General features: G+C 35.1%; 1 protein-coding gene across 1 annotated transcript; it reads left to right on the top strand.

The window, feature by feature from the left end:
* Positions 1 to 980: 980 nt before the first annotated feature.
* On the top strand, positions 981 to 16,750 carry anxa5a (annexin A5a). Its single transcript, XM_041990496.1, has 12 exons — positions 981 to 1,007; positions 2,445 to 2,529; positions 3,996 to 4,090; positions 6,338 to 6,451; positions 8,333 to 8,423; positions 9,178 to 9,257; positions 9,600 to 9,650; positions 10,317 to 10,410; positions 12,000 to 12,095; positions 12,295 to 12,353; positions 13,211 to 13,333; positions 16,128 to 16,750. Exons 1-12 carry the CDS (start codon positions 1,005 to 1,007, stop codon positions 16,185 to 16,187), a joined length of 951 nt encoding a protein of 316 aa, XP_041846430.1. The 5' UTR covers positions 981 to 1,004; the 3' UTR covers positions 16,188 to 16,750.
* The last annotated feature ends 1,960 nt before the right edge of the window (positions 16,751 to 18,710 follow it).

The following is an 18,710-nucleotide window of genomic DNA, read 5'->3' on the forward strand; positions in this document are numbered from 1 at the left end:
GGAGGTGGACAGCAGTAATGACATGTGAGCTGCACCTTGCTGCTTAGCTGCGCTGATCTCTCACACCCCATCAAGAATCTGCTGTTTGTGTCCCATTTGATTTAACACATTTTTACCTAGAACCAAAAACGCCTGTAAGCATGTTGATGAAGTGAATGAAAGAAAGGGCAAATGAGAAACAGCTCTATCGTAAGATGATAAATTTATGATGTATTATTAAGAAAACTACAGTCTCCCTCCGGGTTTCATTCATCATATTGTGGTAATTATGGCTTATGATATTGATCACCTTAAGACATGTGACTGCAAGAAGTAATTCAGACTGATGGGCACTTTTATTTGGGAAATATTCTGTGCATGTGCCATTTTAAGGACTTCTTAACTTAGTTTTATTTAACAAAATAAGATTTTACAAACAGTAAAACTTATAATATTTGATCATTTATCTTACACTAATTTTTTTTTAATTATCAACCTTTTGTTTAACTTGACTTCTATATATAAGATATATCTGTAAGATATACTGGACAGAGTGTTGACTCTGAAAAATGATCCCCCACTATTCTTGAGACTCTATCATAGCCTCTATTGTCAGTCACACCAGCTCCAGGCTTTAGGTCACTTTATACAAACATTTAAACTATTGTTGCTTTTAAAGGGTCATACAAAAGCAACTGTATTGTATGAATGAGGTCATGATCTCTTGTTTCACGTGAGTGAAAGATAACACTGCCTGTGAGGCGAGTGCATCTTGTAATCTTTCCCCTACAGGAGGGGTTTTAAGGGGAGCAGAAAATAAATAGCTTGCCTGAACACAGATCACTTGTGAGGAGAGGAAGACACATACCTGTTGGTGAGATCAGAAATTTTCTTTTGTTGATCTTTATACTGACAGATGTGGAGACAATGCTTTTAAACATTCTCAGCAATTGATTCTCTTTTTGTACCTTTTCCTTTTTCTTGTAGGTTGCAACATTTATTTCATTGTTTCATCAGCAAAAAGGATGGTGAGTCTTTCTTTTCCCCTCTGTATATTAAAATATACCTAAAGATAAATGCTATGTGAACAGCTATGAAATAAATTCTGTTCTAGCTACAATTTAGTCACACAACAGGACTAACCTTTTTAGTAGAGTAATGAAGTGTACCTTGTCTTTTAAAAGGTCAGAACCTTTCTAAGTCACCATGACACTCACTTTGCAGTCTCAGACACAGTACTTCACAAAAAGGACCAGTATCTGATTTGCATGCAACCCTAAACTGTTTTCTTCATAAATTTAAAAGCATTCTCAGTTTACCAATTTCTTCTAATTAAACAAAGACTTGGTGTGTGCCAATACGTTGATCTTCAGATGATCTTTATTTCACTGAAAGGTCTTTCCACGAAGGCGCACTCATTAGTAAAACATTAGTATGTCTAGTGCAGTATACTCACATCAGCACGAAAAGAGAAGGAGCAGCTTCATTTGATATCCTTGATTTGATTTTATCCCCTTTAGCTTGTTGAGAGACTCAGACTGTCTGATGAGGATGAGTAGTAAGAACTTGGTTTCAGTTGATTACGGTGGTCTAATTTGTACTATATTGTATTACCATGTGCATGGAAGCTACAGGTAGTTGCATCTGTTGTGTTATCACTGGGTTGCAATTTCATGAGTAGTTAGGAGACAGTACAGCTTGATCACACAGCTACTCTAAAAATGGAAATAACAAAATAGCTACTTTTTAAAATCAATGTTGACTGTGATTGTTCACTTGTCAAAATCCCCATAAAGAAGCTGCTTAGTAGTACTCAATTGTTGTGTAGAGTTTATTTAAATTTAGCTTTGATTGTGAGACAAAAGCACACATCATCCCGATGTGCAACATAAAAATGTGACGCTCTTTGGTAGTATTAAGAAGAAAAGCATTGTTCAACTAACTGTTACTGTTCTGTACATTCAGCCTGCAAACATATTCACATTTGCAACCACAGTCATATTTGAATGATTCTGTGTGCGAAATCATAATTAACAATAAATGAATAACATAAACCTTGACTGAGAAATGCAGGAGACAATATTCTTCCACCTCTTTCTCCTGTGCCAAGTTTTGAGTTGCGACTGAAGCTGAGGGAAATGCTTTATAGTCTTTTCTTTTTTCCATGCAGAAGTCTTTTCCTCTGCAAGTGAGATGCTAGTCACTTTAATAACTGCAGGCAAAAAGTAGGGGTCACACCTGATTTAAGTTCTATTTACAGTACTGGTGATGTTTCATATTGGGGAGCTTTGAACAATTCTTTGCTGCAAATTCCAGTATCTTTAGATTTTATTTATAACCACTTAATTAAAAATTTCTGGTGGAATTTTTCTCCTGGCTGCAAGACAAATACCTGAAAATACAAGCTGAAGGTGTCAGCTTTCATGTTATCTGATATAATTTAGGTTGTTGCTGTCTTCCTACAGGAGTACCGAGGCAGCGTCAGACCTTTCGTCAACTTCAATGCTAAACATGATGCTGAAGTTCTCCATAAGGCCATGAAAGGAATTGGTGAGATTTTCAGGATTAGTGCTCAACTGCATCGCTGCTCACATTTTCACTGACACTCAGCTAGATGTTCTAATCAACAATCTTATACCATATTTTACATAGGAAGTATACTGTAATGTATCTCAAAAATTAAATTCTGTGTTTATTACATTGCTCAGCTGAGATATGCTGGAGGTTTATGAGCCTTCTGGAATGTTTATATGAACACATCAGTGGTAAAAAGTTAGCGTTCTGTAAAAATGTGTTATTGGTATTTCTAAGTAGGGTTTCTTTAATACATAAAGTAACTGAGCTTTCTGTACAATTATTGCAGTGTTTTTACACATGAAATCTTTTTTCAAATGCCTATTAGTACTAACAAGAGAAGAAACAGAGCATCACCAGGTTTAAAACTTAACCTAATTATAAAGCTCCTAATGAGATTTCACCATGAAAACTGTTTTTCCAGAAACTTTTTTGAAACTTTTTTGCAAAAGCACTACAAAAATGACAGTAAACAGTAAGCTCTATCATATAATTTCAGGTCAGATCAAAAAACAGTCTGGAATAGTTACAAAAGTTTGGTTGCATGGCTTTATGCTAATGTTATAATACAGTTATGGATACTAATGTATGTAATAGTGTAAGTTGTACTAAACAAAGGAAAACTGCATTTTTATATAAAGTGAAAAAATCATTTATGTAAAGAAATTTGTTATTTTTTTGGAAAAATTAAGCTGAATTAAATGTGTTGCCTTTTAAATGTTTTCAGTAGAAACTGACATAAAAATTGGTTTAATAATTCCAAAGAGAAGCTGACTACATTTAAATTTATTAGACTAATTTATAGCCACTATTTTACAACCAATCATTTTCTAGTATTTCAGTATAGAAACATGCTTGCTGGGCCTGTGCACATTATGTGAGGAGCACAGAATTTGTAGTAACATAGACTGGGCATTGCAGCAGAGTATCATGACACCGTAGTCTAGGCCCTGGTGGTGTATGGTGCAAAAGGTGTGAAATTCAGATTACTAAATTTTCCAAAGTACATATACTGTACTTGCCTAAACTAGATTCCGAAGTGGGTAATGAAAAGCCAGCGCTGGTAGCAAGTCTTGTGTGTAACCCAACAACCCACCGCATCAGCTACTCTTCTCTAGTCAATAACCTGCTGAGGTAATTAGCAATTCAAAGCTAACAAATCATTTGGACTGAAATCTCAGCCACTGTTTGCATCTTTTTGGACATATCAGTGACCTCTAACTTTGGAGCATGCCTGGATGCAGAGCTAAATGTGTTTAAGTAGCAGCCAGATGTTCTGGATCAGCAACTTAGTTTTGTAATTTCCAACACTTTTCAAACTATCGCATAATGAAAGCAGATTAAGACTTTTGAGCAAATTGTTTCAAATTTGTTTGTAAATATAAGCAAATTGTGTCTCTATCTGCAATTCAATTTCTTTTTCCATTTTATTTCTGATACAGGTACAGATGAAGATACTGTCCTCATGCTTCTGACATCCCGCAGCAATGATCAACGTCAGCAAATTAAGGCAGCATACAAAAAGGCCTATGGAAAGGTAGGTCACAGCTAATAAAACATAAAACTAATGACAACTGGGGTGGTGTGTAGCTTACCTGATTGAGCAGCTGCCCCATGTACACAGGCTACAGCTCCTCGATGCAGCCGGCCTTGGGCTCTTTGCTGCAAGTCATTCCCCGCTTATTCCGACCCATCCTTCCTGTCCAGCTACACTTAAAAAATAAAGGCCCCAAGAGCCCAAAAATCTTTTTGGAAAAAACTAATGACAACTGATGGATGAAGAAATTGAATTCTTCTTAATCTTCAACATCCAAAAAGGCTTAATTCAGGGCAATGAAGAAAAAAAAAACTTAAAACTCATGATACCAGGAAAAACATTATGAGATGTTATGCATGCTTTGAGAAAAATGTCATTTATGAGAAAAAATGACAAATATTAAATACAAAGAACACAATTATGCCTTTCTTTTTCTTTGTATTTTGCAAAAGAAATAAACATCTTTTTAACCCTAACCATAACTCAAAATTACTTGGTTTGGTGGAACCATCATGGCTTGCTGTACAATAGATCTAATGTTAAAAACATTTTCATTATCTTGCTCACATTGTAATGTGCCCTGCAGAATCTGTCCAAAAGACACGTTATAGGGGATAGAAAATAAAAACAACAACAACAAAACATATATTTTTTAAATGCAACACTTTATAAACTGTACTGAGTGTCAAACCAAAGCAGTGGTGTACAGATCCGATACTCAGAGGCCACAATTCTGCAGGTTTTCCATGTTTCCCTGCTCCAACACACCTGACTCAAACTAAAGAGTCATTGTGCAGAACCTCGTAGACTGTTGCATACATTTAGGGCCTGATTTATCAATATTCCTGCTAAAGAGCACAAAATTGCCTGCACACGCAAAAAGATTGCAGATGTTTTTTTTTTTCTAATTTACGGGTGATCAACTAATAATTCTGGTGCAGTTGATAACAGGTGCAAACAGCTGTATTCAAATGAGGATTTAGCGTGCGTTGTGGTGTTGCCATGGAGAGTTTAGAAGCAGAGCAGTAAGTTCTGCCTTTCAAATGTGCTAAATATAGATGCAAAAGCAGCCAGTACAATCACTTTGATGTTTATTAAATCACATTTTGTGTGCCAAGTTGATCCATTTGCATCTGCTCCTCCCAATATTTTGCACTTTTTGGCAGAGACGCCCATCTTGCATATTCTTTAAGGGCAAATGCACTAAATGGATTTCAGGCATTATTTTGTCCATTTAACAGACGTAATCCTCGGTGCACCTAGTTAGTAAATCAACTACTGCATGTTTTTTCGTGTACAATAAAGTTTGCACACGCTTATAAACATGCTAACCTTCCGTAAATCAGGCCCTTAAGTTTCAGCCAGGTGTGTTGGAGAGAAATTCACCATTTATCAACTATACAAAATGTACAAATTTAGTTTTCTCATTTTCAGTGAGTGTTATACAACTACCCCAAAAGGTTTGGGTTCTTTGTTGAAGTCCATTTAAATCTGCTCTAATGCATTTATTAAAAGAGGGCCACACCAGGACAAAACGACAACAACAAAAAGAAAACTTATAGACAATATATTTTAACTGTGCTTATATCAAACGTTTCGCTAATCTGTGCCTTGTTTGTTGTAAATATGTATAAAACTATGATAATCATCTTAGGTATTCTGAGCCTTTTAAGAAACTGCAAAAGATGAAAGTGGTAATTTTGTACAAAGAGTTAACAATATGCACAGAAACATAAACAGACACATACACACTGTTCGTTTTCATCCCAGGATTTGTTGACAAAATTTAATGAAAAAGAAAATAATAAAATGTAGAAAATCTCCAAATGTAACTTTCAGTGGAAATCACAGAACCTGTTTATTTTATGACTGTTCATTTAACCCATAATATAAAGGGTAAGACCATATTTTTCACCACTAAAAGACATCCTCATCCCACACGGTGTGACCAGTCATCTTTTTCCATCTTGCCTTTAGACACCTCCATGTCTTTAATGATGAAGATATATATGTTCTCTGTACATGAAGTTCTCATGAAGATTTTTAATTATTAATAAAAAAATCTAATTACATATAAAATGTCAGCAGTGTAGGGAAATCTTAATTTATGCTCTCATCTTGTTCATATAAAGAACATGAATTTAATTTAGTCTCAAATATGATTTATTAATTAAAGGACCTTTTTTTTTATTAATGCACTTATTAGTAATTATGCTTCTCTCATCATTAATCGTCATTTGACTGCAGGACTTAGTCAGTGCACTGAAATCTGAGCTCGGCGGGCTGTTTGAGAGTCTGATTGTGGCCTTGATGACGCCGCCTGTCTCATTTGATGCTTCTCAACTGCACACAGCTCTCAAGGTAATTTATAGTTTTCTTAAATGTTCTACTGAATCCAAAGTCTTATATGTGGTTCATCTGACACAAAGAGGCACTGTGCTGTTTGGCACCTTAAACTGAAGTTCTTCTTTCGGCACTGATTCACCCCCTAAGATCTCATCTGTGTTCATTAAAATGACATTGTATTAAAGTTTTTTCTTCCTTGTAGATTAACTCCCCTCCCCCAGTAATGAATTAGATGGAACTCCACACCTTCGCCTCATTTAGTATGCAGAGACTTATGAATAGGCAAATTGGTTCACATCTCCATCTCCATCAGTCGCCTGGCTACAGCTGCTCCCCTTCAACTCGGTAAAAGTAACAGTAAAATGCTTTATTTATGTAAACTATTGGAGCAATTCAATCATAAATGTTTAAAATGACGACTGATTCGAAGGAGGGAAAAATAAGAAGCAAAGGAAGTTGTACTGGGTCCCTTAAAGGTGAATGAAGCAGTTGTTTTTTGCTTCATTTCTTTAAAATGCTAGAAATGTAACAGCAACACATACCATGAATAAATTATATTTTGCAAGTAAGTTAGATTTTACTGATCAGCTGTTTTAACAAGTACCACCCAACAGTTTGACCTAAATGGTTCACATGGTTCACAGAAATACTCAACCATGGCACTTACCACTTATTTTGCACATATATGTAATAGTATGTCTTCTGACCCAGAGTTTAAAGAAGAAACATAAGGATCAGCTGACCACATCAGAGATCTATCAGGTTAATGAAACAAAGTGCACAATACTAGCAACCTCTCACCAAATCCCCATACCACATAATTGTCTTGTTTTCATGTTTAACATTTGTTACTATAACTGCAACTCAAGTGAATTATAACATTTATCAGCCGCAGTCACACTACAAGTTGACCAAAGCCACACAAAGTATTCATTTTGTGGTAATAATTAGCATAAAAAGTAAGAAGCTCAATATAAATCATCAACTAAAAGTACAAATCTAGTTTATTTTTAGCTCATTTATCTAGTTTTATGGCATATTTTTAAATACATTTCAGTCCCAAAATGGCTAAGACAATGCTATTAGACTTATTATATAGACATCATATAAACAGAAGGTGGAGAAGCAGCTCCCTTTTTCTAAAAAAAAAAAAAAAAAAAAAAAACACACACACACACAGAAGCAGTCAGTTTATCCACTGTCTAGAATAAGTTCTGCTATAATGTCAAATTCAAGACAAATATTTATTATTATTATTATTGTTTTTTTATTTTTTTCCTTTCAAATGCAGCTCAGTTATAACCATTAAGATGGACTTAAATTTCTCATGTGCTCATGAAAAAGTTCAGTATCTGCTGAAATGATGTTAGTCAGCATTTATTTCCAAATTCTGCTGTCATAATTGTGTTAGGGTTCATCTCCTAGCAAATAACAATGACTAACAAAATCAAGGACCCAATTCATCTGACTTTCAAAAGATTCATTGTGTTACTTTGTTACAGTTTTCTTTGGAGGCGTTTTGATCTGTCACATTTTGTTATTGTTATGTTAAAATTATAAAATAAAAAAAGAAAAACTATGTTTTCTGTGATAAAAATCTTCTATGTGGTTTAGCTCCTCTGTTTCTGGCTATAATTTCTTTCAATCTATTTAAGATAAGAATTAGATTTTTTTTATTTTTCTATTTTCCTCATTGTAGCTACTCTGAATACACTACCAGTTGTATGCTCTTTGAAAGGTTGACATTAATGTTTCAGCTCTTCTTTATGTATTTTGTCTTTTGAACACAAATTCATTTTTTTTTCCAGATCGAAATAGACTTATTGTTTTGCAACTTTCAGACCCATACATATTGTTTCATACTGAGCTCATCCATGTATTGTCTTTGTTTCTCAGGGGTCAGGGACTGATGATGAAGTGCTGATTGAGATTCTGGCCTCCAGGACTGGCGAACAGATTAAAGAGATCATCAAAGTGTACAAGAAAGGTGATGTAATGGGTTCAGAAAGAGACGGACCAGAGCAGAGAAACATGGTTACTGACTTCTGTTAAACATTCACCATTAAGAAAAATATGAGCAAATATGAGAAAAATATACCATTAGTGGCAAAAATAATAAATGGTTTTAAAGGAAGCAGTCCCATTCAGTTATTGCTGATTCCTATATATAAACACATAAAGGTATTTATACAAGTTTTACAGTTTGAATTTTTACAAAACATTTCTAAAATAGTTTGGCTTAGCTGAGGTCTAGGTTGCTTTGAGGTTAGTCATTATATGAATTTAACTCTTCAAACATCTACAAGTTAGAGTGTCCTAGTGGCTAAATAATATGCAATAGTAAAAACCTTAAATCTGTTTGTCATCTCTCAACTATCTGCTGTCAGAAAAAAGTGCAACAACTAGCAGAATCCTGGTGTTTAAGATGCCACACATAAGAAAAAGACCTCGCTTCTGACTTTGAATTTTCTTGTTCACATAATGTTGATCTTTTGGCAGCGATTCTAATATAAAAAAAAGTGTCCAAAGCAAACAAAGGAACAAAAAGGCCAAAGACAAAGAGCCCTGTTTCTCTGATCTGGATAAAAGAGGAGGTTACTGGCAGCCGGCTAATCAAATCTCTCCTGTCAAAGGTCTTCCTGTGAAATGGCGGACAGCTTGCTATCGATTGCATTCATTAGTGACTGTTGTGAGCAGTAAGTGTAAGTAATCTTCTGCCCTTCTTCTCCTCTTTCTTCCAGAGTTCAATGGCAAACTGGAGAAAGATATCTGTGGTGACACTGGAGGGCACTATAAAAAACTGTTGGTGATCCTGCTACAGGTAGAGATGGACCCTACTGGAGAGACTAATGTTTCCTCTCATGATATGTCATAACAATGAAAGCCTTCGGTGATGTCATAACAAAGTGATGAGAGGTCCTGGTCTGGTCTTGAGAGAGAGGGGGAGATAGCGCTTTGTACCATAGTTTGTTTCTTGAATGTTTTTTGCTTTACAGACAAAATGAATGTCACAGACATAAAACAATCTTCAGGGGTTACCTGGGTGGAGAGAGGCTCTGAGCTCATCTGCACTGACCTACTTTTGGTTTCTGTTTGTTACTCTGTCCTTCTGTCTATACACCTGCCTGTCCTCTTTCCTTCCTGTCTTTGTTTGTCTGTGAAGGGAGACAGGGAGGAGGGAGTGGATGAGGAAAAGATTGAGAAGGATGCGAAGGTAAGAAAAATCATGATCTTGTTTTTAGCTTTAGTCTTTTTTTAAATTTATATAATGATTTCTATATGCTTTTACACCATCATTTATGTCAATGTGTTGTAAACAAGATAATACTGATGTGTCTGTCCAGCAAAGTACAACGAAACACCCCAAAACACCATGAAGTAGTTTATTCTAAACATTTAGTACAATACTGACATAATATTAATCTACAGAATTAGTACATACTGCTTTAAAGCAATTCCTCATAATAACACTGAGCTATGATTTGGGATCCATTAAAGACAAACATTATGATGCATGTAACTATTAGCTGGACTGGACGCAGCATGATAACCCCAGGCAAGGTGGGGTGGGGACAGAGGTGCAGGGGTAAATAAATCAGCTGAAATTATGTAAATTTACCACGAAATCACATGATTATAACTCACCATTTGACTCTATATGAGAGAAAGAAAAGAACGCTATAATTTGACTTGCAGAGAAAAAAGATCTTATGTTTTAGAAATTGTTAATAATAGCAGAGACAAGACTGAAAAACAAATATTCAGGGTTTTGGCACAAGTGCTTCATTACCATTATCAGCCGTTAGCCTGTGAGTCCAACAAGTCTACAGAAGATTGCTGAGTGAATGTGGATGTAAGTGCACACTCTCTGCCATTGCAGGACTTGTATGCTGCTGGTGAGGGCAAGTTTGGCACAGATGAGGAAAAATTCATCACAATTCTTGGCAACAGGAGTCCAGAGCATCTCAGAAAAGGTGAGGTTGTTTGTGCCAGAGCATTTTAATGTTTTGGTGCATGCATATGTGTTAGCTGTTGACAGTAAAACTAAAAAAGCAAAATTGAAAGAAAATATACAGGTAAAGCTTTAGAAATGTATGTATTGTACAAAGCACATAACATGTGAATGTATAGAAAGCCCTACAGTTCAATAAGCAATAAACTCAGCAGCAGGGATTTGTCCAGGAAGGTTTCATCAGACTAGTATGTCAGAGCGGACCAATAAACCTCTGAAGGTCATCTCCGCTGTGTCTCTGATGAGAACAGTCCCTTGAAGAAAGTGAGAATTAAAGCTCACAGAAGTGGATCATGAAAATGGCAGTAACTTCAAGTTACTCTTATGTCCTGTCTCTGGTTTTAACTAAAAAAAATAATAATAAGAAAAAAACAAACCTTTCATTTTTTAACCTTTATTGAACCAAGACAAATAACTATTTGGAACTGAAAAACCTATTTGACAAGAGCATTCTGACAGATTAATAGCAGTTCAGTACGTATGATTATACTCAATGTGTGCAAAAGGTATAAACATGCACATGAAATAATGCACAAAAACATCAGTACTAAATAATATCTAAGTTATAGAAAGATCAAACTGGGGGCTGGCTGCAATGGACAGTCATAATATTTGGAAACATCATCTCTTATAAGAAAGTGTTAGAATTTAACTGACATCTTTGTATATTTTCACGAGTTCACAACCTTCTGTTTTTCTTCTTTTTTATGCAACACATAGCAGCTATTCTTCAAAATCCATGTTTTTGGCATTGATATAGCTTGAATAGGGAGCATGTGCTTGCCATCACTGTTTATATAGCTTCCTTCATCAGTGGGGATGCTCACACCACTATCATTAGTTATCATTTCTTTGTTGTTGTAGTTATTATTCTTGCCATGGACAGTCCTTTAGGCATGAACGGGTTGCTGAAATGAGACGTATGCATTTAATTATTCTGTCCATGAGTGATTTGTGATTTAGACTTTTAGATCTTGCAGCAATAGGTGCAATTTGAAATTAAGAGTAAAGGGGTTACAGGTGAAATTCTTAACCTTTAAGAATTTATAACTTAAGTATCAAGAAGAGCCTTATAAAGGCCTTAAAGAACTCCTCTTGACATAGCAAATTTGTTCAGCACAACATGGCAGCCAGACCACCACTCTGCTTTCTGTGATGTTTAAAAGAACATGTAAGAAAATTACGTATCAAAAATAGCATTAACAGTCATTAGTTAACAGATGAGAGATGGTTTTGATGTAGGAATACTTGTCTGTACAACATGTGGAAGTACATCAGATAAAAGAAGCTGTGAATTTGTCGTATGTTTGATGAGTGATGGATGGAAGTGTTGTAGGTCAGTGCCTAATAAAGTAGATTGGACACGTCATAGATCCATAAACAATTAACCACAACAAAAGTCAAATGCACACAATTGTTGTAAATATACCAATAAATAGAAATGAACTTAAACTTAAAACACAGTTTTAGTTGAAAATGACTTAAATTTAATACTCTGAGTATGGATTCTCATGTTCCAACAACAGAGTCATTGTGGTTGTTTTCTTGTAGTATTTGAAGCCTACAAGAAGATCTCTGGCTCTGATATAGAGGACAGCATTAAAAGCGAGACCACTGGGAATTTGGAGAGCTTACTTGTAGCTGTTGGTAAGACCAATGATTTATCAAGGTGACACACCATGACAATAACCCAGACTCCCTTTGGCCTTTTTATTTTTGTTGCTCAATCTTTATTAAAATGCTATGAGAAATAACACTTGACATTTTAATCTGTGTTAATACAGTATTAGCTTAGCATGGTGGGGATTCAGCTTTTACTAAACCTTTTTTCTTTTCTTCTGCAAAGTGAAATGTGCCAGGAGCGTCCCTGGGTTTTTTGCTGAGAGTCTCTATAAATCTATGAGGGTAAGAGTCACTGTCACGCCCACACTGTATATAGCAGTGAGACAGAGAAAAATGCAGTCATCATGTGCTGTACAAATGAAGGTTGTTGACTGGAGACTAAAAATAGTTTGCAGCCAGTTATCAAAGCTCAGCGTAAACACAGGGAACTAGAAGAAATCTGTATTTTGGCCTTGACTTTTCACGAAATAAAACTTTTATTTTCCAAAAAACCAAATTTCATTCCACTGTGATTAATAACAATGCCAATTCAAGTCATGTATGACATGCATAGACTACTATACACATATTTAAACAGTATACAATTTTTATTAAAATTTTTATTGATAACAAGTTGCATATTGTCAAGCCAACTAGAACCTATATGTAGGGGTGCCAATGCAAGTGAATGATAAGATCCCTGATCCACAGATCATTTCAGTAGACCTTGGAAAACCAGCATTGAACTCTTTGCTGCCAACCAGGAGGGAAAAGACTGTTGTATAATTTAACAGCACATACAGCTGATAACATTATCAGGAAGAACAAACACAAAATAAGCACTACAGCTGCACAGCAACGGCCACAGAGAGCAATGCTGCAGTCGGTGAGTGGAAATGCCACTGCCAGCAGCTTCTGCCACTCTTTGTTTGTCATAATCTTCCACTTCAATACCTTTGCATGGTTAGAAATGACAATGCTTTAACCTCTGACAAATAACCAATAGTGTGTCCTACCTGTGACTTGTGATTTGTATCAGCCCTGCAGTGAAAAGGACAAGAAGGATTTATTCTAACTTCTGCAACACTGAACTATTGAGCAAAATACATCTTTAATAATTTAACTTGAGCTGTTTATTTATGTTTTTATTTTTCCCAAAGCGAGCTGGAACTGATGACGACACCCTGATGAGGATAATGGTGTCAAGGAGTGAGACAGACATGTTGGATATCAGAGCAAGCTTCAAGAAGATGTACAAAGAATCTCTTTATAACACCATCCAGGTACTGCTTGTATGAATTAAGCTGGGTCTGTTTCTGCATCACATCAAAATAATGTCATACATCAGGTAAAAAAAAATGTATTGTCATGAGAAATTATTCTCCTTGCAGTCCTCAGCATGATGTTCTGCTATGAGGACTCATCTAACCCTATGCATGATTTACGATGACCAGCTGGGTGTACTGTGTGCTGTTCTGTGTCAGTACAGTGATGGAGAGGGGATCGGTGATTTACTTTAAAAATCTTGTTCAGCGTGGTGAAACTGCTTTTATGATTTTCACACAAACCAAATATATTAATCTATTTTCCCAGGGCCAGATGTTCCCACAGAAAAGATTTAGTGCCATCCTCCTCTAGATCTCCCAAATGGCCCATACTGAAAAAATAAATAGACATTATAAGGGAATTTTTAAATTAAATAGGGGAAAATTTCAAATTTAACAAATTTAGTCCAGGAATTTTTATATATATATATATATATATATATATAAAATTATTATTATTATTATTATTATTTGGATTTCAATGTTTTTCAACAGTATGTACTTTTTATTGGTAATTTTTCTTACATATGACAATTTTGACAATTTTTCATTACCAGACCTCCTCAAGGCTAATATTTGCACATGTCTTATAGTTTATACCACTTGCGTTTATTTTCAGAATATTTACTCTCCCAGTATTATTCACAATTAATTTGTGATTAATTTTAACTTGATTTCTTAAATTCAGAAACTTTGTCTGATATTCAAACTAATTAAATCTAAATTTATTACATAAGGTAATAAACTGTCAGTGGCCCTCACATATCCAGTAGCTGCATGTTTAACACAAGCAAGGCATCATTCTACAAATCTTTCAAGTCAGTCTTCTTAGCTAAATCTATGATAACAGTTCAGTTTTACAAATTTTTGCCTCTTTTTTATACTAAATTTTTTCCTGTCATGCTTGTAACTGTCATTCTTATAGCATCCATTAGCTGCTTGCAAAGTTTTTCTTTCTCCTTTTTGAAGTTAGTGTTGTATTCCTCAAGCAGTAATTAAAGGCTGCTAGGATGGCATTTATTATAATAAAGATTTTTTTAATTTATTTTTCTGTATTGCTGCCTAAATATAAGGAGGAGAGAATATAGTCGATAAAGCCCTCTATCTGTAGTGCCCAGTTTTAACAAATATAGGATGCAAGGGAGCAAAGACAGTTTATCATAGTTTATTTGAGGCAGTGTAGATATCTGAGTCTTGTATTTTTTGCCCTCTAAAATACAAAAAAACTTGTATCTGCCACTTTAAAATAAACTTTTCTCCTTGGTTTTCTTAATAACCTATCTTATAGAATTCTGACTGGATTCTTACTGACTGCATGAGAATCTCATAAATGAGGTCTGCTGAAGTTTGTGATATAATCTCATGGCAATATGTTATCAGTTTTTTCTTGAAGGGTTAAGAAATTGTTGAATTACTGTTTCCTGATTAGTTTCTCTACTGGGTTGAAGATTTTGTCAACAATAGTGATCACATATGTTGCAATGACATGAACACGACTGATCTTTAGTTCAACTTCTGTGTTCCGAAGGATTTTCAACTATCTCTTCACTTTTCAACATCCTCTTCCACTTTTTATTTATTTTTTTTTTCTACTGTTTTTTTTCTGCTACTTTTCTAGACATCTGAATAGTTTGTATGAGGAGTAAATGATGTAGTTTGGGTTAAAATATAGGATGATGCTTAAGGTTAGGCTTAAAAAAATGTGTTTTTCTTGACTTGTTAGCTGCAGTTTCCATTACGTGATGATGCTGTCTTGCTATCCTACTTTAAATTGTGAAAGTCACACTTACTTTGTTTCACCGTTGGACTGAGCTAAATATTTAAACAAAGGACTCACAACACTAGCTGGCCAGCTGTGTAGCATTTCCTTTGTTCAGCAATGTAAAAAGATAAGGTCACTGATGTAACTTATCACCTGTGAACAGTAGCAGGTAGTTGGCCAATGAATAATAAATGCACATGGTTGTGTTGTTGTTGCTGGTTTATGTAGATTAATTCTTCTTAACAGATCTGGATGTTATAGATTGTGGTTATTTTTCTCATCTATAAGCAAACTGTATTCTCTGGTGGTGTTTTGCAGCAGAACAAATGTTTGTCAGCATTGTATGTGGTACAAAACAGCTTTCCTCGACTTTTAATCCAATCCACTTTATTTATAAAGCACATCAACAATCAACAATAATCAACAATATTGATTTAAAATAAATAGATAAAATATATACTTTCATGAACAACACAGGGAAAGTGTGTTTTGAATGGCAAATGCTTCACATTTCTTCTTTTATTTCATATTATCAATATTATCCAAGTCACATTTCTCTCATAAATATTTGCATGTTTAAAACCAAAACATGGAAGAAAAGTTAATTACAACAGTAAATCGGGTAACATGTACTGATTTGTTTTAGCTGCCTTAAAGTTGCATTGACTAGACAAAATGGACATGCAGAGTTTGAGAGAATTGACTGAATTTGTGTAAATAGTTGTAGTCGCAACATCGTCCTGCAGGGACTGACGTTTGGGACTTACATTAATTTCAGTAATAAATATTCATTTTGAACAAAAATGGTATTCCATATACGTAAGCTAAATTTTGTTCAAGGATGCAAACATGTTGAAAGGAGGGGCAGGAGATCCAACCACCAAAGCCAGTGATAAGTGTTACTGCATTACCAACAGGAAAATACTCGAACACAAGTATTCAACATTCTGTGTTTTTCTTTTCTTTTCTTTTTCTTTTTTCTTTTTGCAGGAGGACACAAATGGAGACTACCAGAAGGCATTACTGTACCTCTGCGGCGGGAATGATTAATGCTGTTCAGCAGCACTGAGTGATGAGCCACTGGGGAGCTGCCAGACAAAGCTATGCACATGAGATGAGAATATTGATCTGCAGTTCTTTTTCTTTCTGACTTTAGTCTGCTGTTGATTACATTAATGTGAATTACCTGTATGTCGTTCAGACTTATCTGTAGCATGAATAACTCTTATGCAATCATGTGAAAGTAATTTAGTTTCTGTTTAATGTCAAACAATGAACAGAAAACAGCTATTTTTAAAGTAAAGATGCAGATTTAATTATAATGTTAAGAATAATTTTATTCATGTCAGAATTGCTAACTAATTAATTCTAAATCTACTATGGAATAATATTTATGGTCAACCTTGAAATGTTGGCAGTTGTTTTACTTGATTTGTGTGCTGTGTATGTGTTAAATGCAACTTAGAAAATACAATACGACTGGTTAATTATTAAACTCAGCATGTCAACAATGATGCTACTGACATTAATCAGTGATGAGATGCTTAATGAGTGATCCATTAGCAATGTGGATGCTATTAGATGATTGCTGACTGGTATATGGACATCGGCAAGCCTTTCTGCATGAAAGATGTTAAACCAAGAGCCCTTAGATTATCAGATGAGAACTGGCATCCTTTTTCCGGGAGCTAAACCACAGGGTGGCAGGAAAGTTTCAAGTTAACACTGCTTCACATCACAGAAACAAGAGACAACACCTAAATAGTTTAAAAAAAATAAAAATCATGAGTTTTTGTTAGTTGTTTGTCATGTTGAGCTATTACAAAAATGTTATTTTCACATATATTATCTTTTAAAGTACTTCATTAGCTATTACAATGTAAAAATCTCAGATTTTTAAATCTTTGTTATTTAGCATCAGTGCTTTACCTCCTCTTTATGTCTTATAATATTGTTTGATTTTTTTCCAATGAATTTCCCCCTAATTAACTTAAATATTACCCCATAATGTCTTAAGAACGTTGACTATAGAATAAAGTTCTCTGTGTGGAAAAGGTTTGGAACCGTATGAACTAATCAAAGGATCCCAAAAATGTGTGGTTGAAACATGTTTTTTCCTAGATCTTTTAATCATATTGATCCAAGTAGCATGAATGGTTCCAGTGTGAGACCAAACAACTCAGAGCAGCATGCTTGTTTGTCTGGTTCAGAAACCTTCTGAACATTCTGCCCACAAAATGTTCTGTAATGTTTTCACAAAACTGCCCGAAGGTATTATCCATGAAAGCTGTTTTGTATGTTGGCATACTCTTCCTAAGAGGCTGCTACTGCTGTCTGCAGATATGCAGACATCACTTTAATTAGCTGCATAATGATTTACAGATTGTTGTTACCATCACGCTGCAGTAAATGTCACGCCAAAGGACCACAAATGATTTCTGCTGCTTTTGATTATAGCTCATCCCTCTATTAAGTTGTTTCAGATTTGAGGTGGTCGGATCACTTTGTAGAGCAGCCACCCCACGTACAGAGGCTACAGGTTGACATCCCAGCTGGCCCAGGGTGTACCCGGACCTTTTGCTGCATGACACAATACGGTTGTGATTAGTCTAATTGGGAAAACAAATAACTATGCAGTGGAAGATATAATTGGATCACAACAAACATACCAACATATATACAATTTTGGAGATTTTCTTAGCATACTTTTTAATTTAAACATGTCTGAAGTCTTTATACAGTTGCAAAGTACACTACATACATGTATTCAAGGACTCACATTTACATACAGAAATGATCTGTAAATACGCTACACACGTTCAACCTTTTTACACTGATTTCTTACTAACAATGTGATTTTTGTGGAGTTTTATTAATTCCTTTCAGGTTTTTATAATCTTGGCTCCACTGAGTCTAAAGCCCTTTATAATGCAAATACCCATTTACCCACATATAAAGACTTGTGTAAGTATGTAAGCTGGCACACGCACACGCACACACACACACACACACACACACACACACACACACACACACACACACACACACACACACACACACACAAATCTCCTTAGAGTCAGTACTTCTGGAGTGTGTTTTACCTCACTTTGAGGTAAACTGACTCACAGCATTCAGCCAATCAGGACTTGCAGGCAGTCAGACCACCTGTCAGTCCACATTGTCCAGGGTTTACCCTGAAAGGTGATTCTGGTCCTCATGCTTGTGTGCAAAAAAATAAAAAAAAATAAAATAAATTAATAAATAAATAAATAAATAAAAATCTGCACAGATAGTGACAAGTTTGTATTATTCATTTCCATATTGACTGTTTAAATCCACTGTAATTTTGCAGCAGCAGCAATAATTTGTAGTTTACTTTGAGGTATGAGACCAGTTATATTTTTCACAAACTAACAACTTCACAATAACTTCTGTCACATAATAACAGACCAAGTATGATTACACCGATTACAACCTGACAATCAGCACTGATGCAACTTGTAACAGTGCTGAAAAAATAACAAAAACTCACTTCTTACTCGATGCTTTCATATGAAGCAGAACTGTTTTAAT

This window comes from Melanotaenia boesemani, chromosome 7, assembly GCF_017639745.1.
Source record: "Melanotaenia boesemani isolate fMelBoe1 chromosome 7, fMelBoe1.pri, whole genome shotgun sequence".
NCBI lineage: Eukaryota > Metazoa > Chordata > Actinopteri > Atheriniformes > Melanotaeniidae > Melanotaenia > Melanotaenia boesemani.

Coding starts and splice junctions, on each gene's coding strand:
- anxa5a (XM_041990496.1), top strand. Junction 2,530..3,995: donor TAAGGCCATGAAAGGAATTG/GTGAGATTTTCA, acceptor TTTCTGATACAG/GTACAGATGAAGATACTGTC. Junction 9,258..9,599: donor TGTTGGTGATCCTGCTACAG/GTAGAGATGGAC, acceptor TTGTCTGTGAAG/GGAGACAGGGAGGAGGGAGT.